The sequence below is a fragment of the Crinia signifera genome, chromosome 1 (assembly GCF_055691185.1).
Source record: "Crinia signifera chromosome 1, ASM5569118v1, whole genome shotgun sequence".
Taxonomy (NCBI): Eukaryota; Metazoa; Chordata; class Amphibia; order Anura; family Myobatrachidae; genus Crinia; species Crinia signifera.
The window spans coordinates 446,679,812-446,706,520 of NC_139217.1; the positions used below are offsets into that span (position 1 = coordinate 446,679,812).

Genomic DNA, 26,709 nt, shown 5'->3' on the forward strand with positions numbered 1-26,709 from the left:
AAACACTGTAACGGAATCTGCTGCGCTATATAAGACACTGTAACGGAATCTGCTGCACTATATAAGACACTGTAACGGAATCTGCTGCGCTATATAAGACACTTAACGGAATCTGCTGCGCTATATAAGACACTGTAACAGAATCTGCTGCGCTATATAAGACACTGTAACGGAATCTGCTGCGCTATATAAGACACTGTAACGGAATCTGCGGCGCTATATAAGACACTGTAACGGAATCTGCTGCGCTATATAAGACACTAACGGAATCTGCTGCGCTATATTAGACACTGTAATGGAATCTGCTGCGCTATATAAGACACTGTAACGGAATCTGCTGCGCTATATAAGACACTGTAACAGAATCTGCTGCGCTATATAAGACACTGTAACGGAATCTGCTGCGCTATATAAGATACTGTAACGAAATCTGCTGCACTATATAAGACACTGTAACGGAATCTGCTGCGCTATATAAGACACGGTAACGGAATCTGCTGCGCTATATAAGACACTGTAACGGAATCTGCTGCGCTATATGACAACCTGTAACGGAATCTGCTGCGCTATATAAGATACTGTAACGGAATCTGCTGCGCTATATAAGACACTGTAACGGAATCTGCTGCGCTATATAAGACACTGTAACGGAATCTGCTGCGCTATATAAGACGCTGTAATGGAATCTGCTGCGCTATATAAGACACTGTAACGGAATCTGCTGCGCTATATAAGACACTGTAACGGAATCTGCTGCGCTATATAAGACACTGTAACGGAATCTGCTGCGCTATATAAGACACTGTAACGGAATCTGCTGCGCTATATAAGACACTGTAATGGAATCTGCTGCGCTATATAAGACACTGTAATGGAATCTGCTGCGCTATATAAAACACTGTAACGGAATCTGCTGCGCTATATAAGACACTGTAACGGAATCTGCTGCACTATATAAGACACTGTAACGGAATCTGCTGCGCTATAGAAGACACTTAACGGAATCTGCTGCGCTATATAAGACACTGTAACAGAATCTGCTGCGCTATATAAGACACTGTAACGGAATCTGCTGCGCTATATAAGACACTGTAATGGAATCTGCTGCGCTATATAAGACACTGTAACGGAATCTGCTGCGCTATATAAGACACTGTAACGGAACCTGCTGCGCTATATAAGACACTGTAACGGAATCTGCTTCGCTATATAAGACGCTGTAACGGAATCTGCTGCGCTATATAAGATACTGTAACGGAATCTGCTGCGCTATATAAGACGCTGTAACGGAATCTGCTGCGCTATATAAGATACTGTAACGGAATCTGCTGCGCTATATAAGACACTGTAACGGAATCTGCTGCGCTATATAAGACACTGTAACGGAAGCTGCTGCGCTATATAAGACACTGTAACGGAAGCTGCTGCGCTATATAAGACCCTGTAACGGAATCTGCTGCGCTATATAAGACACTGTAACGGAATCTGCTGCGCTATATAAGAGACGGTAAATAAATAAAAATAAATAAATCAGTGGTCTACGACCACATCAAAATAATAATGGTCGACATGTTTAGGGCAAAGCCTGTGCTGGTGACTATCAATAATGACAAATGTGGCAACAGAAGACCAACCCTTCCCACCACCACATTTATGAATTTCGTAAGAAGCTTTTGGCTTAGGGGTGTTCAGAAAAAATGCCGATACCCTTCGGTTCTGTGATTCAAGGAAGTTTGGGAGCCACTAGTGTCAATGATGTAACTGAACAAAATACCTGTTTGCTCTACATTTATAAACCTAGAAACAAAATATACATTATCCATGTGATGTCCATCTGAAAACCTGCTCTTGGACCAAAGGTCATGCTGTAAAACCAGTGACAACATAAGCTTCAGTCTGCTAATAGCCAAATCACAGCCGAGCTATAAGACCACAGAGTCCATGCTAAACTCCAGAGATCTGTATTTGGCCAGTGATCACTCAAGTACCGGAGATGGTTGAGATGGTGGCGAGCAGTGACATCATGTGACATCAGCCGCCTGCCCCAAGCTAGGAAGGGACGACCATGGAATGCTGGGAGGACCCCAGCGACCTCCCGCTGCCCGCCCATCAGTGAGCGAGCGCTCCGGCAAATGTGAAACTTGCCAAAGGCGGTTTCTCCAGCGGTTTACACATGCGCATATACGCATATTCACGCTTGCGCAAACCCACACAATCAGGACTGGGGCCTAATTCAGATCTGAACGAACATGTCTGCCCCTATGTAAAGATGTGTCCTCATACATATCTGCTACAGTCACGACAAACAGCCGCCCTTGGCAAGCCAGGAAGCAGGAGACTCTTCTAGCGTCAAGTGTCTATTTTGCTTCTTTTTTTACCAAAATGCATCTTAGGGGGTTATTCAGACCTGATGGCACTGAATTTGCAGGTCAGGGGCGGTAATCGAATGGCTGTGCATGCGTACCGCTCATAGAATCCATGCACGAGACCTTCCTGCCTATGGCAACCAATCAGCTGCTCTGTATAATTACTTCAGTGCTGATTGGTTGCCATGGGCCACTCCTCCTCTGGCTCACTTCTCCTCCCTTATCACTGCTTCATACGTCTACCCCCCAGTTCCCAGCCATGTCAGGCTAATGAGCAAAGTTCTTTTTTTAGATGTGATGACATTTACCATATTTAACATATTTGAGATGATCCAAATCAACGAGATATTTACTGAAAAACAACAGATACTATGACCTGCGCGACGGGTGCCAAAGTTTATTGCTGGTTATTTTCCATTTGTTTCAAGCAACCTCATATTGTGTAATGAACTAGAACAGGCACAGCTGCCTATGTTCTAAGCCTTAATGATAGTGCCAATAATTATAGGATCAGCAGTCATTGCCCCAGTTGCCATTTTGTCAGAGCTGACTTTATGCATATTAACCTTTGATGGTCGATCTATTGACTTCGCCACTCCGGGTTGGGGCTTGGTGTAAATGGCGTGAAAAAAATTATCCCAGTACCCAGGAGATGCTCAGGGTCAGACACGGGGCATACCCTGAGCCAGTAGCAGTGTAAATGTGTTTATTTATTAACAGTTTCTTATCTAGCGCACACATATTCTGCAGCGCTTTACAGAGAATATGAACACATCTGTCCCTGCCCCAGTGGAGCTTACACTCTATACTCCCTACCACATGTACATACACACACACACAGAGACATTCTAGGGTTAATTTGTTGGGAGCCAATTGACCTACCAGTATATTTTTGGATTGTGGGAGGAAACCGGAGTACCCAGAGGAAACCCACCCAAACAAGAGGAGAATATAGAAACTCCACGCAGTTAGGGCCATGGTGGGAATTGAACCCATGACCTCAGTGCTGTGAGGCAGTAATGCTAACCATTACATCATCCATGCTGCCCCACCAAAAGCAGCACATCTCCGCCTCACTGACAGCAGCACATCCCGCCTCACTGACAGCAGCACAACCTCACCACATTGACAGCAGCACATCATCGCCTCACTGACAGCAGCACATCTCTGCCTCACTGACAGCAGCACAACCCCGCCACACTGACAGTAGCACATCATCGCCTCACTGACAGCAGCACATCACCGCCTCACTGACAGCAGCACATCCCTGCCTCACTGACAGCAGCACATCTCTGCCTCACTGACAGGTCCTATCCAATCGAGTGAAGTGGGTCACTAGAATGGCTGTTGAAGAGATTCGCCCTGAATTTATTGTATCATTACAGAAGAGGATATGTTGAAAAGACTGGAACAAGACCGCCCTGTATGGTAGCGAGACTGACACCTATGTCTTAGCATGATACGCTTGTTGCGTTTAGGCTGTGCGCTATAAATAAACGAATAACATTATCTGCCAACAGACAGAAATCTTTAATGAATGAACTAATTTTGTGCATATTAAACCCAGCCGCCTTCATAAACTGCCAACCAGACAATTTATTTCTAAATAAAGGCTCACAACCCTCTGGCCTTATCGTCTAATCTTAATGTTGAATAAACAGTGGGGGAATTTAATATGCCTGTGCTTGTAATACTGAATGATATCTGCAATTCTGTCTGTTGCTAACAGGAGATCCTGATGGGTTCTTCTAGGGTGCATTGATCAGGAAAAGAACAATTGCTATTCAATCAATAAAAACAACCATAGCAGCACAGAGTATGTTGGTGACTTATTTGCTGATCTTGTAGGAGGCAGTGACCTGCCAATGTATGTGATTAATATGTTAGTAATATGCATGTGTCTATACTGAGACCTGTTTTTTTCTTCTTTTATATTGCAGCAGGCAAAAGCGTATTCATCTCTGTAATATTATAAGGTTAAAAAGACAATTACAGTATGTCGTAAACAGTGAACCCACGGACCAATAAGAAGCTGGAGTACCTGGATTTTACCCAGCCTGCCCCTGGCTGTTTCGACAGCATCAGCAAGAATGCAGAAATAGTTCTGATTTTAATGTGACAGCATCATGATGTACTGTAACAAGGGGAATGCAGGCAAGCAGGAAGCTACAGACTGGAATTTAGATAGTGGGAGGAAAAGGGTCCCCAAACAGCACCAGATTGGAACTATATACATATACTACCTTGTTTTTTTAGTTAACTACCACTTTTCAAAGTAACTCTATTCCTGTAAAACCTCTTCTGGAATTTCCATGTTCTAACCGCTCAGTGATTTTCTGCCAGAAATAACTAATCATGATGTGCTAGATCCCATTCACAATTGCAGGACTTTCTTCGGGAAGCACCCACCCTATGGAATACCCTTTCACACACAATATGACTCTCCACCAGCCTCAAAACTGCCAAGCGTTCCCTGAAAACTCACCTCTTCAGGCAGCTTATAATATTATCCCTATAGATAGTAAGCTTTTGAGCAGGGCTCTCCTACCTCTATGTCAGACATTTGCTACCCAGTTTCTTTTACAGGTTGAGCATCCCTTATCCAAAATGCTCGGGACCAGAAGAATTTTTCCGTATTTTGGTATATTTTTATATTGGAATGAGGTATCTTGAGGTATCTTATTTATGTTGTATAAGCACATCAGACACATGAAATACACACAAAATATATTTTATTTGTGTATAAAACAAGGTTTTAAAATATGAACAATCTCAGACACTGAATTTGAATTCCAAGCAATCATGTCCCTGCACATATTTAGTGCCCGTTACATGTTATTTCCCCAGTAGTGGCAGTTACAGATGTAGCCAGTAGGTTTTTTTGCAATAAAATTCAAATAGCAGTACATTTTGGAGACTATGGTTTTCGGAATAATTTGGATAACGGATATTTGGATAAGTAATACTCAACTTGTACAGTATCACTATTGTTTCCAGTTATAAAGTGCAAGAATATACAGTATAAGAAACTGTAAATAAATAATAATATTACATACAGTCTTACTATTTGGAGGCTTTCCTACTGTCCCTACCGCGGGTGACAATGTCCTCTTTTCAGTGCAGGGATAATAATGGGTGTTGCGGCTCTAGGCCACGCCCCATCCCCCTTAGACCATGCCCACCCCTTAGCCTTGCCCCCCTGTCGGGATGGCCGCGCTGCTAAGATATGGTATGGTATTATAGTATAGCATATTATAGAGCATATAACATAGGCTACTTCCAGGACCTATAGCCAAGCCAAGCAATAAGTGTCAGAGGTGAGTGTCAGATCACGGTTACAGGGGAAGTATACAGTAGTTAGTGTCTTTCAGTAAAATAGGTATCAAAATACTAATAATGAATGGGGAGCACATTTAACCTTTGTAATGAGAATGAAACCTGTGTTTTATATTTAAAATATATGTTATATATGTGTATTTAATACATTTAAATTCTGGTATCCAATGCCCCTTCCATATGCCAGGTGCACAAAGGACGATATATATCACATATTCTAATGAACAGAAGATATACATCATTTGCAGATGGGCAGGTGTGCGCACATGTGTATGTCTGTGTATAACATTGCGTTGGCGCTCCAAAACAGCTTATGCCCCCATATATCGGCGCATCAGGCTGTGTGCATGTGAAATGTGCAGTCAGTGTAAGCACTGACTGCTGGGGCTGCTGGTGACTGACATCTAAACTGGGCGGGAAAACTTAAATGCCCACCCAGTTGTGATGTCAGGACAGACAGGCAGCCAATTAATACATGTGTATGCTTACCTGAATTGCCTGGTCAGTCGGTGCGATGACAGGTTGGCAGAGGAGATCTGCTAGGTGGGTGCCCAGCCTTAAACAAACAGACTAAAGCAGGGTACACACTAAACTATGTGTACCCAGCCTGACATCGGCAGTGACAGGACCCGGAACTGGTAAGCAAGATCCTCGCTAAAGATATCCCCCATCTGCCATTCATATAGGACTGACGTAGCAGGTCACTGAGAACCCGTGGGAATCTGCAACATAGCATGTACACACTAGAGAAGGGTTGGCCAAACCTATCCTCAAGATCTACCAACAGGTCATATGATGGGAATGATGCAGCAGGTTTGAAAATGTGACAGTTAGTAATGTCTACAGCTGTGCATCAGCTAGGTGACCTGGGGCATGTGACAGTTAGTAATGACTACACCTGTGCACCAGATAGGTGATATGGGACATGTGACAGACAGTAATGACTACAGCTGTGCACCAGCTAGGGGATTTGGGTCATGTGACAGTTAGTAAATACTAATGACTACAGCTGTGCACCAGCTAGGTGATATAGGACATGTGACAGTTAGTAATGACTTAAGCTGTGCATTATCTAGGTGACCTGGGAAACGTGACAGTTAGTAAAGACTATAGCTGTGCACCAGCTAGGTGATATAGGACATGTGACAGTTAGTAAAGACTATAGCTGTGCACCAGCTAGGGGATTTAGAAATCATGGACTGTTGGTAGATCTCAAGGACCAGTTTTGCCACCCCTGCACTAGATGATGTGCCCGATATACAGGTCTGATAAGCCCCGATAGGGTGACATATTGCCTGTAACAGCAGATTACCATGTGTATTATTTGATAAAGGGAACACATTGTAATGTCATAAAGCCTGTAATCAGGGCCAGGATAAGAAAATGAGGTCCCAAGACAGGAAACGAAGGAGAACTAAAAACATTTTAACTGGATCACAATAATGATCATTACGAGATAAAAACTCAAGTGATCTACTATAACGCAACAATTCAATTTCCAATGTTGCACTGGAACTACCTAAGATCGGGGGTACAAAAAGCGCCCATGGTGACCCTAGACCCTAGAACAACCCTATAACACACTCATGCGTCTGGGCTAAGGCAGGAATGCATCCATATTGACTGTTTGGAGAGGGTTGTCACAATAACAGCAAACAGGATATTAATCACGGTGGTGGCACTGTATAGAAAGCGAGCGGTGGCTTCAAAGCGGAAAGCTCCTATCCCTGGACCATACTGAGGATACAAGGGACACAAATCCTAGACAGTAAAATTAATTTACTTTTATACAAAAGCCCAGCGACAGGGGGGGGGGGGGGGGTCAAAGGAGACACCTGTACTGGGCCTGACCCCTTGTGAGGGGCCCCAAGGATCTGGGGGTGCTCAGGGACTGCAGGCCTGGCTGCGGCAATGCAGCGCCTAGCAATGGCCACCTGCTCACCTGTCTGGATTCTTGGAAGGGAACTTATATGGAACCCCATAGGACTAGCCACCTGTCCATCTATCCATACAAAAGAGCTTAGTGACATCACGCAACGCACCAAACCGCACAACGCATGATACTGCCCCCCCCCCCATCTGCACTTCCCTATTACATTGCATAGTGAATAATAATTATCTGGGGTTGTTTTTATAATAATAAAAAAACAAATTCAGTATGCAATATAATTTTATATCACACATGGGAATTAAAAGCTACACCACCGACAGCAGAACAAGGCAGATTAATTAAGAACGGTGAAGTGATAAAATTGAGCGTGATAATTCACCAGCCAGTCCACTTCTAAAGATCATTTTTCAAACCGGCCTGTAACTTGACAGTACAAAGCTGATTGGCTGGTGAGTTATCACCATCCACTTTATCACCTCCTTAATATATCAGTTCCATTTAGAATTCCTGTACGGCACCTGCAAATAAAAGCCTGTGTACAATAAGGCCACTATCCTGACAAAAGCGATTGGGCTCACTGCATTATATGAACACAGGTTGCTGGGATGACCTGAAATCCTTACAACCGAAGACGACAATTGTCACAATGCACTGTGTAGGCGGCAATGACCTGTAATCATTTTAGAATTGACTTTACCACAATATACCATCTCTGCGAGTACAGCTAAAAATGAATAAGTAACGTGAAAAAAAAAAAAGAGGGAGCCAAAAACTCTGTTGCTTTTATACTACGGAGAGGTTGGTTTTGGACCGTGGTTCCTAGTTTGCAAGTTGTTCCATGTTCTTGGACCTCTTCCTAGATAATTCTGTCCCTGTCCTCAGCTGACCCAATCTGGCTAACTCAGTTCCTAAATATACAAAGCAGCACACGGGGGCAGGCCGGCACTGCACTCAAGCTGGCTGCTTTTACAATCAGATTTCTCAATTGTGCATTATATATATATATATATATATATATATATATATATATATATATACTTACCCTCCCACGTGACCCATTCCATTAGGTACAAAATGCTCTATTTCTGGACTTCCAGGCAGTTACAGAGGTGGGTCTCCAGCGCAATCCAAAATTCAAAGAGGGGGGGTTTGGTCACATCAACTGCCAGTGTGTCCAGGACAGTGATTTTGAGGTGGCAGTAGGTGTGGCTACCTTTTTTGAATGTTGCACAGTGGTGCAGTCCCACCTCTGTAACTGTCAATGGCAAGGAAGTCCAGAAACAGAGCATTTAGGGGGAGATTCTCTAAATAAAAAAATGCGGTAAAAACCCCGTTATCTGGGTTTTTACCGCATTTTGGGATGCTCTAAGCATCCCCCGCCGATGCCCCATAGAAGCCTATGGGCTTCTAACTCGACCCGCTGCCGCCCCGCACCGACCCACCGCCGCCCCGCACCGACCCCCCCCCCCTCACCTGTGTTGGGGGCGGTAAGGGGGGGGGATGTTAGAGCATCCCCCCTTTGTACCTAGTGGAATGGGCCATGTTGGAGGGTACTATATATATATATATATATATATATATATACACACACACAAACACATATATTTGGTGTGTGTGGGGGGGGGGGGGTTAGGTATGCCTTTAGATTTAGGTCAAGGTTGCACAATAATGATCAATCAGTTTGATTTTGCAGTGTAAATGGTTTACCCCCCTTTTTTCCATATTGTTTCAAAGCAAAAACTAGTTTGGTTAATGCTATAAATGACATACTCTAGTAAAATATTCACCACAGCTTGTGCGTGACTGTGCACCGCACAGGTTTCTGCGTGTGTACGCTGAGCCTGCATGTACTGTGATGTGGTGACGCTGCTGAGGTAACATGACATGTTCTACATTAGACAGCAAGTGACCAGGGTTACTCTAGACAGGATAAGTCCTGTGTCGGGGTCTGTGCGGCCATTGCTGGCCACTGTCATTTCCAGAACTGACAAGACACAGATATTACATAATGTAGACAGGTGGCTGCAGGCAATGTATGTGTGGGGGAAAGGGAGGGGGAGAGAGGGAGGGAGAGAGAGAGAGAGAGGGTAGAAGAGATAGGAGGAGAGCCAGGTAGGAATAGAGAAAAAAGAGGTGTGAAGGAGAAGAGAGGAACATGGGGAGATGGGGGATAGAGAAAAGGAAGTTTCGAGAGAAGGACAGGGGGTGAAAGAGAGAAATGGTGAGAGAGAGAGACAGGAGAATAAAGAGGAGGGAAATAAAATCACAGGGAAAAACAATGAAGTTCAGAGAAAGAAAAAGAAAGAAAAATATAAATAAAACAATATAACATGACATAAGACAACAAATATATATACAGAAATACTCCTTTAACACTGTGGGGTAGATTTATTAAGCTCGATGAAGTGATAGTGTCTGGTTTTTATCACCGGCCAATCAGCTCCTACCTGTCATTTTGCAAACCTAGCCTGTAATTTCTCAGGTAGCTGATTAGCCGGTGATAAAAACCAGACACTTTATCACTTCACCGAGCTTAAGAAATCTGCCCTGAGTGCAATACACCAGATATAGCTGGGATTACCTGGGTCCTGTCTCTGTAACCCCCTGTCCACTGCCGAAAAAACTAGCCTTATCACATGGCATACCTGGGTGACAGCTCAAATGTTCCCTGGCAAAATAACCTGGGTCCAGTTATCTAGGAATCCGACAAGAGGCAATTACCAGGGTCGGACCTGGGTAAGGGTTCTGTGAAAACACTATGTATACCCTATGGCAGTGGCTCCCAAACTGTGTGCCGTGGCACCCTGGGGTTCCCTCGGGATACTTGCAGGGGTGCCCGGGGTTGGTGGTCCAGGACCGATTCAAATTATTTATGGTCATTGTAGCACGCAGTAGTGCTTGTGGCTTCCAATGTGAACAATTGAGTCCGGTGCCTCACCACAAACATGACCCTAAGGATGACTTAGAAACATAAACTACTTTATTTAAAAAAAAAAAATCAACATTTCTTATTAAGAAACTTTTGGCCTAGGGGTGCTGTGAAGAAAATTCTGATACTCTAGGGTGCTTTGATTCAAAAAATGTTTGGGAACCACTGTCCTATATAGCGTGGACTCACTGGCACTATTGCAGTGTACGTGCCAACAAGTAGATACAGGCATTTTACCACAACACTTAACATACAAAAGTGTTTTACCATAGTTCCCTGACTGTCAGGACCATGACAAATAGCAGCCATCTACCAGAATAGGGTTACCATTGGCGAATGAGGTTCACTTGCTGGATACCACATACTAAGGGGTGTGACCACATAACTGGATTCCCCACGTAACATGTCATTCAAGGAAATACATATTTATTGTGTATAAAGTTCCAGTTAAGGGAACAGAATTATAAAAATTATAGCAGAGATGAGAGGTAAAATGCTTATAAATATATATATATATATATATATAAATAAATGCACCAACATTAATAACAAATTGTTGCATAACGTTATTCACATGACAAGATAACAGAGAACCTCTCTTTGATTGTACTTGTTTATCCACAGGTTTTAATCATAAAGTTCCCTGACACATACAGATTGCAGCACACATTACATTGTCTTCTGATGCTGGAAACGTATCACCACAAATCAACAACCAGCCTCTATGCTACACAGTATTGGAACCACATGAGTCCCCTCAAATAAAGAAAGGCAGCTCCAAAATAAATTTGACACAGCGGTAGCTTATACTGTAGTTTACAATTTACAGCCTGTTGGAAACTGGGTTTATATCTATGGAATGTTTCTTGTTATCCTGTAAGGAATCATCCACGTTCTTATATTCAGTGGTAAAATGCAGAAGGTTGTTATATAATAGCTCAATAGTCTGATCATGTGACTGGGCCTCTGTGATGTCACTAAGATTTATAGATTTATACATCTCCCGACAGCATTGAACAGGGGATCGCGGCAGAACAAGCCCGACTACACAAGCAGTTGGGCTTGTGTAGTCAGCCGGGAAGTGACGAGGTCCCAGCTGCAGCTCACCTCTTCCTGGCCGCAGCTCGCGGCCACGCCCCCTTCTCGTCCTGCTGCAGGTGGGACATTGAATCCCAGCAGACCGAGAACGGGACAGGGTCACGATTGGCAGGCCAGCTTGACACCCGTGACCCAAGATTGAATACCCCCCCCCCCCCCCTAGTTTTTAATTATTTTTAACTTGCCAATAGTGACATGTTATTTTTAGGGTAAAGTATAAAAATACAAAATGATGGTGATCACCCATCACGGAGGTAGCATTATCCTCCCCCCCCCTAGTACCTGGGCCTGTGCCTGCTCTCGGCAGCCCTACTTGAAAGGGCACTCCATTCAATGGCTGCCATATTATGCCCATAATACCAGTTGGCAGCAGATCCTCAATAGAGAAATCCATTAAATTAGATGAACCATCAGGGAAACAAAACTTAAACTTTCTTTGTAAAATGTTTGTACAAATGAAAACGTCCCATTTAGTGCCGGTTCGGATCGGACCCCTAGTGTTTGTTTATGGCATGTCATGCAGGAGGGCATAAAAGGGGGTTCTAGTGCCTACAGCAGTGGTTCCCAAACTGTGTGCCGTGGCTCCCTGGGGTGCCTCGGGACACTTACAGGGGTGCCACGGGTTGGTGGTCCAGGACCAATTCAAATTATTTATGAACAATTATTTGTGGACAAAATCAGTGCTGGTGGCTGCCAATCATAAAATATGTACAATCAGAAGCAAATCCTGCCCTTTACCACATAACTGAACCTAAGAAACACATATAAACACAATTTACTTCATTTTATATATTTTTGGGGGGGCCTAGGGGTGCCGTGGAAAAATTCTGCTACTATAGGGTGCCGTGATTCTAAAAAGATTGGGAACCCCTGGCCTACAGTATTTCCATTTGTGGTTCACATTTTGGCACACGTAGACGTGTATTCCCTAACAGGAAACACTGAAACTATTCACTTCATTTCCCTGCAAAGTATGTTTGGCAAATGTACAACAAAATAACAATTCCACCTTTGAGGTCAATGACAGCATTATCACAGAATGTGCACATCTCACTGCATGGGAAGCAGCGCTAGACTCCATTACACTGTGGGCCTCGCTAGCTACTGTACAGTATATCTCCTTCAGGAGCAGTGAATATGGATCTGTGTAGCCACTGAATCATGTTACCAAGCTGCCAGTTACACACAACACCATGATAGTAACAGAACAGAAGGTGATATATGTTCCTGTCTTTTCCAAGTGGCTTGAAAAATGCATTCAACTAAAGCAGCCATAGGTTATAGTATCACAGTACCAGTATGGGCCAAAAAAGTGATCTTATCAAAACAAGATATTAGAGGGCGCAAATGTAAACTCAGTTATGCCACTCTGGTTAATAAACACAAATTATGTGAAGTGATCACAATTCAAAGCTATCACAAAGCTTATATCAAGTACATTTATTTCAAATTGCAGATTTTCATAGTTGTCAGTTGATTACAGATTCCATAGTAAGTACAATCGTTCTCAAACACTCCACGCGTTTCATCTTTCATCTTTCCTCAGGGGTAAATCACGAAGCATTTTTACAGTGATCTTATAGGACATCTGTTATCATCCTTAATGAAAATTAGTTATATTATTAGTTATATAAAATCCTATTTATATACACAGGTTGAGTACCCCTTATCCAAATTATTCCAAAAAACATACATTCCAGAAAGTGAAAAAATACTTTTTTTTTTTGCTAAAAGCACAACTGGGGACATCTGCAACAGTACTACTGAGGACATGATATGTAACTGGCACTACTGGGGACATCTGCAACAGTACTACTGAGGACATGATATGTAACTGGCACTACTGGGGACATCTGCAACAGTACTACGGAGGACATGATATGTAACTGGCACTACTGGGATATCTGTGATAGTACTTCTGAGGACACGAAATGTAACTGGGGACATCTGTAACAGCACTAATGAGGACATGATATGTAACTGGCACTACTGGGACATCTGTGATAGTACTTCTTAGGACATGAAATGTAACTGGGGACATCTGTAACAGCACTACTGAGGACACGATAGGCAACTGACACTACTGGGGACATCTGTGACAGCACTACTGAGGACATTACATGTAACTGGCACTACTGGGGACATCTGTAACAGCACTACTGAGGACATGATATGTAACTGGCACTACTGGGGACATCTGTAACAGCACTACTGAGGACATTACATGTAACTGGCACTACTGGGGACATCTGTAATAGCACTACTGAGGACATGATATGTAACTGGCACTACTGGGGACATCTGTAACAGCACTACTGAGGACATGATATGTAACTGGAACCAATGGGGACATGATATGTAACTGGCACTACTGGGGACATGATATGTAACTGGAACCACTGGGGACATGATATGTAACTGGCACTACTGGGGACATGATATGTAACTGGCACTAAATATGTGCAAGAAAATGATTGCTTGGCATTCAAATTGTGTACAGATTGTACACAAGCTTTGAAACCTTTATATATATATATATATATATATATATATATATATATATATATATTTATTTGTGTGTATTTCATGTGTTTGTACAACATCAATGAAAGATACCTTAAGATCCATAATTGAAATATAAAAATAGCATTTTGGATAAGGGATACTCAACATGTATGTATGTATGTATGTATGTAATATATATATATATATAATATTTAGAGAAAGATATATTTGTATCTCTATCTCTATGCATATACAGTATATATATAGCTAGATCGGTCTTTGAGCAGCTCCAGAGCTGTGGTGACACTGTTCCTAGCACAACATCTGACAATAACAACGACAGTCAAAAAGTAGGGAAGCATGGCCTTGGCTGACAAAGCATGCTAATGGATAGGGCATTCAAACGCTACACCTCTGCGTATCAGACATCCATAAAGTTACAGTTATAAAACAACGATTCCCCCAGTGGCACTGACACAGTCAATAAAAGTATATTAAAAACCTGTTGAAAAAGAAAAAACTTGAGCAACAGATTAAAGGGCAGGTCAGCAGAAAAAGATATAATAACAGAAAGACAAAGGCGGCCTGTGCAGAGCATCGGAATTCAGATGGCATTTAATAAAAAAATAATCAATTCTTAGTTGAAGGGATTCTCCAGCATCTGAAAAGGCTCAGAATAGCAAAACACAGCTAATAACTATTTCTCTAACCTACGGTTTTGTAAAAGCGGACAATAATAGTGCAGCCTCAGTAAAAATTATAAATGTACAGTTGTTGCCGAAATCAATGCTACAATTTTGCCTCTCCCTCTATGCAGGGCTGGATCACCCATTTAGTAACCTAAATCCTCTAAATCCAGGGATTATAATGGTTATAATGGTTGATCCTGCATCCTGTTGACCATTCTTACCACAAGAACCATTAATGTATCTTACCTGAGGTCACAAATCAGGTTCTTCACCTTGTTTACATTCCTTCTCCACCCCTTCCTTCTCCATCTCTATGTTCTCCTCCATGTCCACCCCTTCCTTCTCCTCCTTCTCCATCTCTATCTCTATATCGATGTACTCCTCCATGTCCACCCCTTCCTTCTCATTCCTCTCTGTTTCTTCCTTCTCCTCCCTTTACATCCCTTCTTCTTCTTGACCCACTTCATTTGCCTCTTTCTCCATCACTTCCTTCTCCTACCTCTACAACCCATCCTTCTCCTCCTACTCCATGACTTCTATCTCCTATCTACACATTGCCTGGCTTCCTTGGCTATCCTATTGAGCTGTACTACTGCTAATCATTGGTCCATTCCGGTGTTCCCAGATAGCTGTTCTGTCTCACCTGCTGTGCATTCCTGCTGTCTGGTTCAACCCCGGTAATTTGCACCATTTGGCTTCCCTGGCTATCCCTGACTAGCTCCTCAGCTTGGTCATTCCGATGTCTTCCTATCTCCAGCTCTGCTCATCGGTCAATCCCGGTGTCCTGCTGTCTCCAGCTCTGCTCATCGGTCAATCCCGGTGTCCTGTTGTTTTCAGCTCTGCTCACTGGTCATTCCGGATGCTCTGCTGTCTCCAGCTCTACTCATTGGTCAATCATGCTGTCCTGCTACTGTATCTCCAGCTCTGCTCATCGGTTAATGTGCCATTCTGTCCCCAGCTCTGCACGTCGGTCAATCCTGGTGTCCTGCTGTCTCCAGCTCTGCTCATAGGTTAATTCCGGTGTCCTGCTCTGCTTAACAGTTTAAGCCTTTGCTGCATCATGCAAGGTACTCTTTATTTATTAAGTGACTGACCTGCATTCTCTCAGTCCACCACCATTGTTAGCAAGCACTTGGTGTCTGGCCTGCATCCTCCCAGCACTCCTGCAGCGCAGACGACTCATGTATATTGTTATTGCATTTGGTCTGATTGATTGTTCTTCCTATGTTTTTTACGGATTTGTTGCATGAATAAACCTGTTACGTTTGTCGTTCCGCCTCTAATCAGTCGCGCCATACTTGAGCCTCGTCTGGGTCTTCAAACGGCCTTACCCGTGACAATGCACCTTCCTCTCTATCCCTTTCATTTCCTCCAACTCCATTAATTCCTTCTCTTCTATTCTCCTCCCTCTCCATCCCATCCTTCTCCTCCTACTTCATGACTTCCCTCTCCTCTCTACCCATCACGTCCTTCATCTCCCTCTCCATCCCATCCTTCTCCTCCAACTCCATTACATCCTTCTCCTCCAACTCCATCACTTCCTTCTCCTCTCTCCCCATCACTTCCTTCTCCTCCCTCTCCATCCCTTCCTTCTCCTCCAACTCCATTACTTTCTTCTCCTACAACTCCATTACCCCCTTCTCCTCAGTCTCCATCCCAACACATTGCTTACTAAATCTATTGAAAATTGCCCTTTTATAAGTGCCAGTACCTGGTAAAAGCAAGGCATATCCCCCAACCATCCCCATTTCGTAGAGACAGTATTGATTTCGGAGGCATTATAATGATTCCTCCAACTGCATTTCCATAGTTACACCCCCAACAGTGTAGGCACAGCCCCATCACGATACCACCACACCCCCATGTACATATTCCCAACTTATAAATGTTGGAACTCCATGTTGTCTTAGTCTCTAATACTCCCTGCTAAAATGCTTTAGACAGCTTTTCAATGATCTGCTCGTGTGAGCTGAAAATTCTGTAGCACTCATGTCATGTGATCACTCTCAGCCAATGTACATGGCAGATTTCTAACAGCCTGATGATGTCACATAAACTTTGTCACAAGTGCAGCGAGCATGATAATGTCATTACTGGAATGGAATTGTCAAATACTTATTATTGATCATGATTATTTATATATCTGTCCCAAAGATCTTCTCACAAACCTAAAAGGTAACTTTAATAAGAAACTAAACTTTAACACGAAAGGAATTGTAAAACAGCTTTGTCTGTACACAGTATGTATAGTAGTATAACTCCCAACAGTTCCTAACTGTCCCAATTTGCAGGCTTCAATAAAATGGCCGTGGATGTGTGGATCTCCTCATGGCTGGATTGCTTTTGGTATGTATAGTATGGGTTAAAGCTGGAGAACTCTGATTTCTCTGGTTATAATTTGATGAATGGGATAAATGGCATAAATGGGTAATGGAGACTTTTTCCCCCCAGTGAAATGTATGATCCAATTAATTGGCATAAACTAAGAAGCAACATAAGGCTGCAGGCATGGAGCTCTGTTCTCTTCCTCTGTGTTTCTTAATGAAGCATTATGTTTTGGACACCATGGCCTGGTTCCCTGTCATGCATAAAGCTCCATCACACCATTGTAAAAGATCAACAAGAAACACACACTTCTAACCTACAGCCAACAGCAACATGATCTGGGTGAGAAGAGTTTTCCGAGCAGGAAGATTTTCTGATGCTGTGAGAAGAATGATTAATGAGACGGACTTAATACGGGAGGTCCAGAAAACAGCTGACAATCCCATTTAAAAGTTCAAACGAAGTCAAGTTATGGAAACTGTGGGTAATTTGAATGTGTTGAGACATAGGTTCATTTCTGTATTGGCAATACAGTAATCTAATAAATTTATTACAGGGCATTATATACTGTAATCCCCACAAACAAACTTAAAGCTCCAATTTTTTGTTTTACTGTTTAATTGGCAAGTTAAACAACTTTTAAGTATGTGTCTTTCTTAGCGTTCTTCTACGGGTAATTATATTCCTTTCAAAATCTCTCTGGAGGTTACAAAATATGGTTGCCAGTTAACACAGGTACAAGCTGAATGGAGATTTCACTGTACACTGAGCAGACGGAGCTGAGAGCGACTTTTCAAAGCCTCTTTACTCACCAAAGGCCAGATGTACTAACATTTTAAAAGTGATAAAGTGGAGAGTGTAAAGCTCCTAAATGGCTTGCCTCATACTGTGTTTGAAAAACACAGTTAGGAGATGATGGTTTGGTAGTTAATCACTCTCTACTTTTCAAGTACATCTGGCCCCACATCATGTACCACTTGACTGTGGTTGGCATAGTGATCCACAACACAGGTCTAGGGAAATTAGTCAATATCCATATTCTTGTAGTCTCCCGCCACAGGGCTTTATGTAAAGAATCATGGAATTGTTGCCAGTCCCCACTTTTTTAGTATCCCAAAGAGATCTTCACTGGCAGCTGACCCATGTTAGCCTCTGATTACAGAGGCTCCAAAGACTGTGGCGAGAGCTCCCACTGTCTCATGGGAGTTGTAGTTTGTATGGTTGTGGGGTAGGGATGGCCATTGGTGTGGTCGCAATTGATAATGACAATAGATACCGATATTGTAAATGACAATTGATGGGAGCATACTATGCAATGGCTGATTTCATCCACCGATGGTCAACCCTTTTCTTTGGATGACTGGCACCTGGGCCAATCAGAGCTTGGAGTTGGGGCTTCATAGGTGTCAGGGGCGGAGCTATGCTTGGGTAAAAGGAATATGAAACAATTAAGCACCTACAGTAATGCCTATCTCCCAACTTTTTTGGGACGGTCCCATCACGTACCGGCAGTGTCCCACGGTGTGGGAGGGGGGGGGGGCAGTTGGGAGTTGCGCACAGCATCTATTTAGAGGGGCCGAGGACATGGCCAGCAGCTTACAGAGCGCTGGCCATGCCCCCATAGTGAAAAAATGTGGGAGTGGCTTGCGGATGTGGCATCCTCATGAGGCCAAGCCCCCTTGGACTGAGGTCATGTTCCGATCACTAAAGTGGCAAAGTTGGAAAGTGTGAGTAATGGTGTATTAGCAGCCTGTTGCATATAGGCTAAGCTTAATACTCAAAGTCTGGAGGACTTCCTTAACAATGTTCCAGGGTTTTAGGGCGAGATGTACTAAGCCTTGAAATGTGATAAAATGGAGAGTGACCACTAACCAATCAGCTCTTATCTGTCATTTTTCAAGCACAGCCTGTGACATGGAAGTTAAGAGCCGATTGGCTGGTGGTTTATCACTTGTCAAGCTTAGTAAATCTGGCCCTTAATCTGAGTGGGCCGTAGATGGCTGTGGTCGGTAATGTTGTAACTACCTGCACAATTAATTTTATCACTTGCATCTATACCTATATTAAGGGGTTTATTTACTAAGATGGGATTTCTATTGAAACTGGTATGTTGCCCATAACAACCAATCATAACCTACTTCTTATTTATTGAGCATCTTCTACAAAATAATATATATCATCTTATTGGTTGCCCATAACAACCCATCTTCAATCTTAGTAAATGAACCCTTAAGAGTTAAAAAAAAATAAAAACAAACACACAAACAAACCATAACAATACTAATACCCCTTTCACATCGCACTTTTAAAACGGTATATTGCCGTTTTTTTTCCATTTTAAAACGTTTAAGGCTGCAATGTGAAAGTGCCAGAGTTGATTTACCGGTTAAAGTTAACTGGTATTTCAACACGGTTAAAAAGCAGAGTCCTACACGTTTTAAAGCCGTTTTTTTGGCAGTTTGAACAGCTCTATTTCAATGGCTTGAAACGTGTCCCTTGGGGTTAAACGGGTTGAATGTTTGAATGGTATTAAATGATTTTTAAAACGGTTTTCACCTGCAATGTGAAAGGTCTCAAGGCTCAGACCCGTTTTAAAGTCCCATTTAAGAATACCGTGTCATTACCCATTTCTGCAATGTGAAAGCAGTATCACTGTATCTGGATACAAACATTCCTTAAACATAAAACAGATACGACAACACCCCTCACATTTAGCCTTGAGTCGTGACTCACTCGGGTCAGGATGACTTGTGTGGTAGGGCTCTTCCTATACAGTAGCAGCAGCCTTCTAATGACTGGACTGGAAGAATGTGCGGCTCTCCCTGTAACAAATAACTGTTCCCTAGAGACTCTGCCTCTTTATATGAAGCTGCTTGGTTTCCTTTATGATCAGCTACCTGTGGTTTGTGGTCTACTCTGCAGCACAACAAGGTCAAATCATCCCATTCTCCCTGTGTTGCAGATTAACCGGTGCTCGCACCTTTTTCGTGGAAGGTAACAAAGTCTCATATCTATTATACCCATACACAGTATGCTGTATGATTTAAAGCAGTAGCATTGTAATATATTCTCTGTAGCAGCCAAGCAACCTAACATTCGAAACCCAAAGCCTGGCCACAGCATTGTATCAGGCCATGAGCGGACATGGCCACAGCACTCTGTGGGACCGCGCTCCCACTGGTCTGTTCTCGGGTCTTCTGCTGTGCTATACCGTCTCCTACGATTTAAACACCATTCAAATACCAATGCATGTGCCGCAAATCATGACATCACACGTATGGGGCAAGACTACGATGTTGACATCAGCCAAAATTGGGATCATTCCGTCCCTGCCCTGCTCCTCTCATTAGGATGTGGATGTGATGCAGGAGGGTGAGAGACAGTTCTCAGAGTTTGTGGGTACTCCCCAAAATTGTGCAAAATTGTGGTAAGCTTGGTGTGAGGACAGGACTTTATGTGAGAGGTTGTGTCTTGATTTAAGTAGGAGAATCAGTGGCCTAACTCCCAGAGACATTGGAGACTGTGGCTGCTGGGCTCCAACTGTCAGAGGGGCACCAAGAAAGGGGGCGGCTGTTCTAGGACATATCTCTCTCCACTCATTTCATAGAGTTTGTAATACCCCTTTTACACCGCCGAAAAATCCGGGTCAGCGGCGGGTCAGACCCGGATCTTCGGCGGTGTAAATCCCTAACGCCGTGTCCCTTTACACGGGACTTCTACCCAGGTCCTGAACACGGCTAGGACCTGGGTAGAGGGCGGTGTAAATGGGAACGCCGAGTCGGATGACCCGGCTCCCATTTACATGAATGGGGAACGTCCAACCTGCGGACCGCAGGTTGGACGGGTTGTCAGCCTGACACTGACAGCCGGCGCTGCTGTCTGCTATACCCTGCAGACAGCAGCGGCGGCGGGGGAGGGAGGTGAACGGATGCCTGTGTGCGGCATCCATTCACCTCCTGTGCGACGGTGGGGGGTGCGCGCGGGGACTGGGGGCAGCCCAGCAGCTTACCTTAGTGCTGGGCTGCCCCCAGCAGTGTTCCGGTCCGGCGGCGGCGGTGATTGGCGCTTGGAGATGACATCATCCTGTCATCTCCAAGCAAAGGGAGGGGGGGTGCGGGCCGGGCTGTCCGCCTGGTGTAAATTGCACTAAACGCCGGGTCGCACCCGGCTTGAACCTGGGTCTAAAAAAGCCGGGTGCGACCCGGCGTTTTGGTGTAAAAGGGGTATAAGTCACTGTTGGCTTACAAGCTCCCTTTGCAAAATAGCAGATAAAAGTGTTTACATAGTGAGCTACAGCTTTGCTGTTGTGTCTTAAAAAAAGTAGAGCAGGTTGTTTTAAGCAAATGCACTAATTATTTTAATTAAATATTTTTGCAGTTGAAGTTATCAAAGCTTGGAGAGAGATAAAATTGTGAGAGATAAAGAACCAATCAATCTGCTGCTATCATTTTTCAAACACAGATGTAACATGTAGGGCAGAAGCACATACTATTCCCCAACAACACAGTAATAATGCACCCAGGTCAGGTTCAAGTCACCATTATACCCAATCCTTAAATAATATCAAATAATTACCAGCAAAGACAAAAATGAGATCAAACGGATCATTGGTGGGGTCAGGGTGTAACAAGAAATCCAAAGTGAAGACTGCTATAAAAGTACGTTGTGCCTCAAACTATCCCAGACAGTGATTTATTCCATTTATACTCATGGAGCTGGTAGCCTGCGACTGGAGAGGACAGTCGCTACAAAGCAGTTAATAAAACACGCGCTGCATAACCAAAGACATGTTACATATCATTTTCATTTGGCGTTCAATGCATTTCTTACTGAATGAAGCAAACAGCGGGACTTACCTTCACTTGCAGAGATGAAGCCACCCGGACTGGCCAGTGCCAGCGCTGACAGGAGAAGCCAGAGAGTCATACCTCCTGGGAGCTGAAATCAGAGCACAACACAACCAATCACTAAAAGCAAGAAACAGCAATGTACACACTGTATGTATAAGCAGCACTGAGACTGAATGAGTCTTGCAAAAAAATCAGCCACAATTTAATTCTCATTTAAATAATACTGGTACACCACCAATTTCTCGGCACTTGATAGTCCGGCACCTTTTTTACTCTGGGTACATCAGGTTCCCAGTGGGGAAATTAGAATTTGGTGGGATGTAGGCTGTGGGAGGGCTTAGAGGGCCAGCGGGAGGTTTAAGTGAGGCAGTGGGGAGGGGTGGAGTGAGGCAGCGGGGAGGGGTGGAGTCATGCTGCGGTGCGGGAGATGAGTGTCTCTGTAGTAGGGGAGATGAGCGCCGCTCCACAGGGGGGGGGGATGTGGAACTGGAGGAGCCATGCTGTGCCGCCAGTTAGATGGACTGCTGGTGGGAGGTAGCCAGGCTGTGGAGGAGGGTCCCGCAGTGAAATGGGTTGCCCTATATACCTCTGATAATCCGGCATAAGGGTACCTGTATAATGTTGGTGTTAAATACTGTATACTGATTATTGTATGACCCCTGGCATTGTAGTACAGACCCCTGTATACAGTAATAATCTATTCACTTTACTAAAAATGACTTATATTAGGGGCAATATATATCAAAACTTGGAGTCGAAAAAGTGAGAGATAAAGTACTGACCAATCAGTAACAGACTGTGGGCAAAATGCTCTAACACGAAAATGCGGTAAAAAAACGTTATTGGGTTTTTACGTATTCTTTAAACTTTCTCCGTCGGGGCAGCACTGCAGAGGGAATCACCAGCAAAATCCAGCGAGACCCTGTAGAAGCCTATGGGCTCCTCTCCGCAGCGCTGTGTGAGGGATCTGTCACGGATCCCTCCCAGCATGCCCCACTGCCGGCGCCCTCAGTCTGCACCTGCGCAGAGGGACTCCTGGTCTCAGACAGCTCTTATCACAACAGCTTCCCTTTGTCTTACTGATCGCATATGTTAGTGCATACGCAATTAGTAGGGATCCGGTAGCCGGTGGAGGGGGGCACAAACGGGCAGCGGATGTTAGAACATCCCGCCCTCTGTTTGAAAAATGACAGAAACTGATTGGTGGGTCATTTTTATCTCTTTCCAATGTCTGATTCATCTCCCCCATTTATACAATAAAATTTTACACAGCAATAAAAAGTGAAAAGTGTTGGCCATTGTATAGTTGTGTGTGGGTGTGACTTGGAGAGTCACTGGCGTGTGATATGTGAGTGCAGCTCAGTGGAGGTGCAATCACGCTGAGACTTGAAAAAAAATATAGTGAGGTAAATTTACTATGGTGCACTTGCTGTTATGCAGCGTTGCCTGGCCCAATAGCAAGCCAGGAACAGTACGAAGTTCGCTTCATTTCTAATCAATATCTCAGTTAAAACGGGTTCCAAACACGTTGTGTTTATATATTGCTGTGTACCTTAAATGTCATTTTGTTTTATATATATGCAAGTATATTTATTTCAGCATTTGTAATTTGATCTTGTAATTACAGTTCGGGATGGCCATCGTTGCCTTTGTCATCGATGGCAAAAGCGTAACTGACCATCGATGTTGGTGCATAACTATCCAATGGATAACCATCGATGTTTTTACATATCGATGGTCATCCATTTTCTTTGATTGATTGGCCTCTAGGCCAATCAAAATACGGGGGCGGAGATTTGCGGGTGCCGGGGGCGGAGCTATGCTCCGTGTCCTGGCTCCTTAAGTAAAAAGCAAAAACTAAACTATTCTGGTTCTCCCCATCAATGTCAAAACTATTCGACATTGGACATAAACCATCGATGATTTCTAATATCGATGGTCGATGGCCATCCCTAATTACAGTAGGTTCCTTTAAGCTTGGGAAAATACTAAATATAGTAAATAGGAAAAAGAAATGCTTTCATACTGTATATACAGTATGAAAGCCTTTATTTTTCTTATTTATTATATTTAGTCATTTCCCAAGCTTAAAGGAACCTGAAGTAATTAGCCCCACCTGTGGATCTTTTCAAATGTGTCAGTAAATAATGAGTGCACCTGGAAGGCGACCTGGAAATCGTGAACTGTTGGGGGGGGTCCTGAGGACCGAGGTTGAGAACGACTGATGTAAAGGAACTGGGATCCATTTCCAAAGATGGGAGTTCTGTTGAAGATGGGATGTTTCCCATAGCAACCAATCAGATTCTGTCTATTATCTTCAGAGCATGCTCTGCATCAGATTTAGCATGGCCAAATAGCAAAACTGAAGCAGAGCATGCTGGGATGTGTAGTTTAACAACAGCTGGAGTGTCAACGTTAGCCATCAAGGTTCTAGAAGCTGCTAAATAAATAAGAAGTGGAATCTGATTGGTTGCTATGGCCAAAATCCCACCCGCAATAGAACTCCCATCTTAAGAGCTTGCCTTCATGTTCAGTTACGCGTGGTGTTATTAATGTAGGTCTTTAAATAGCATGTGGCATGCACATGAGTGAAATGAAAATAATATGTTCCAGTGCAAAAGTAAATCAAAATAAACCATTGCACAACATGTTTTCTGCACTTCTGTAACATGGTTCTCCGCACAAATACAATAGATGTTTTCACATATTTAGTATTTTAAAGAAAAATCAGCCAAATCTAGTTGGCAGAAGTGTTGAACAGTCAGATATTCTTATATTTAGAATAATATTTATGTAGCCCGCATAACTCCCGGGACCCTGAACAGAACGTCTCCTAATTCTCGCCTTGGGCACCCGCCACCACTCTGTAGCAATCCATCAATATGCAATATGCAGAGTATTCCCGTTACTGTGGTGACTCACTAGTCACTCACATAAGCTCCGGCTGTCTTGCTGCAAGATGGAGAAGCACCGTTATACTGCATCACCAATGTCTGCTCTCTGGAAATAGTGGAGGCTGGGCAGCCATCTACAGATGTATCGGGCCTTGTTGTTGCTGGCGATCCGCCAGCAGCATGCTGCTGGCGGATCGCCAGCAACACGGCGCCTCTATCTGACTGAGATGCATGTGCGTCCCCCACGCACGCGCGTCTCAGTATTGCGTCCGCCTCCCGCTCGAGGGGGCTGGGGGGGACCTCTGGCCACTGTGGGGGGGTGCGGTTGCCAGGTGTGGGCACCGGGCGACCAAGGGCAGCACCGTCGGAAGGGGACGCGCGCGCACACCTCGTGCGCGCGCGTCCCCTTCCGGCATACAGATGGCGGCGGGGCAGGGGATGGCGACGCCATCGCCATCACCTGCAAAGATGAATCCCGCTACATCTGTATATCTATATAAAAGGCTACCTGATCCTTACCTTTATGAGGTGAATGCCATAAGTGAATACTAGTGACCAAATTCCTCCTTTGTGTGCTAAACTATGTCATAACAGAAAGTGAAAGCTTTTTTTGCAGGGACACTGATCTGTTGCAAACTTGCCAGACACGGAGAGAGGGAGTTGCGAAGACAGAGATTGGAGGTGGGAGCAGATAGAGACTGGGGGGTGGCGCGGAGACTTTGTGGGCTAAAAACTGTCACAGCTCAAAGTGAAAGTAAAAACAGTCAAAATGAAAGTACAGTAGATTGCAGAAGCCGTAAGGGGATCATTATTTTGAATGTAGTAAATAGACAAAGTTCCTGTAGATCATGATTTGGTTCCATGGGCCAAATGTAATAGGGTGTGAGAATCAGAAAGTTAGATATTTTGGGAGAGTTTTCCAAGTTTATTTTTAAAGCGGCAATCCAATACATGACAAAAACAACCTGTTTTGTGTGTGTGTGTGTGTGTGTGTGTGTGTGTGTGTGTGTGTGTGTGTGTGTGTGTGTAAATGATTGCTGCTTCAAAAAAAAAATCAAAAAAAAAAAAAAATCAGGAAAACTATCCCAAAATCTCCTACGTCAGTGATGGCTAACCTTGACACTCCAGCTGTTGTTGAACTACACATCCCAGCATGCCCTGCGTCAGTTTTACTATTTGGCCATGCTAAAACCGATGCAGGGCATGCTGGTATGTGTAGTTCAACAACCGCTTGAGTGTCAAGGTTAGCCATTACTGTCCTTCGTGATTCTTACACCCTGTTCCATTCAGCTCCATGGGTTCAAAATATAGTGTTTCCTACTTATCTAGATGTCTATTCTAAGCAGGTTAGGCATCAAATATCCTTTCTATGAAGAAAACCCACCCTTCAGTCGAAGTCTATCCTTCTGTTCCCATTATTTCTATGGAGACTGCTATATTGGTGAATGTATCCTGCTTACCTTACTGATAATTTATGTCATCTTTTGATGGGATTAGACATTGCAGCCTATCTGCTAAATGTATGCACCCATATATCAGATGCCACAAATGAATGCCCCGTACTTTGATGCTGTAGTCATGTATATGCTGTAACCATTTGTTTTGTTTTACAAATATGCCCTTGCTATTAGGTGTCAGTTACAATTCAATATCCTCTATAGTACATCAGGTATAAACTCCCCCGTATTCATAGCTGCCTACCCTCCTGAATTCTGCAGGAGACTCCCTGACATAGCAGCAATCTCCCTTTCTCCCTCATTAGTCTAGCAATCTCCCTCCTCTCACCAAGCCCACATTACACTGTTACATCATAGTTACCTCCCCCC

General features: G+C 43.7%; 1 protein-coding gene across 4 annotated transcripts in view; it reads right to left on the reverse strand.

The window, feature by feature from the left end:
- GHR (growth hormone receptor) overlaps window positions 1-26,709 on the reverse strand; it is a 292,432-nt gene that overhangs the window by 80,528 nt on the left and 185,195 nt on the right. For all 4 annotated transcript variants that reach the window (XM_083154198.1, XM_083154208.1, XM_083154187.1 and 1 more), the window contains one exon: window positions 21,996-22,077. In XM_083154198.1, coding sequence (XP_083010324.1) covers window positions 21,996-22,065 — 70 coding nt within the window. In that variant the 5' untranslated portion in view covers window positions 22,066-22,077. The remainder of the gene's footprint in view (window positions 1-21,995; window positions 22,078-26,709) is intronic.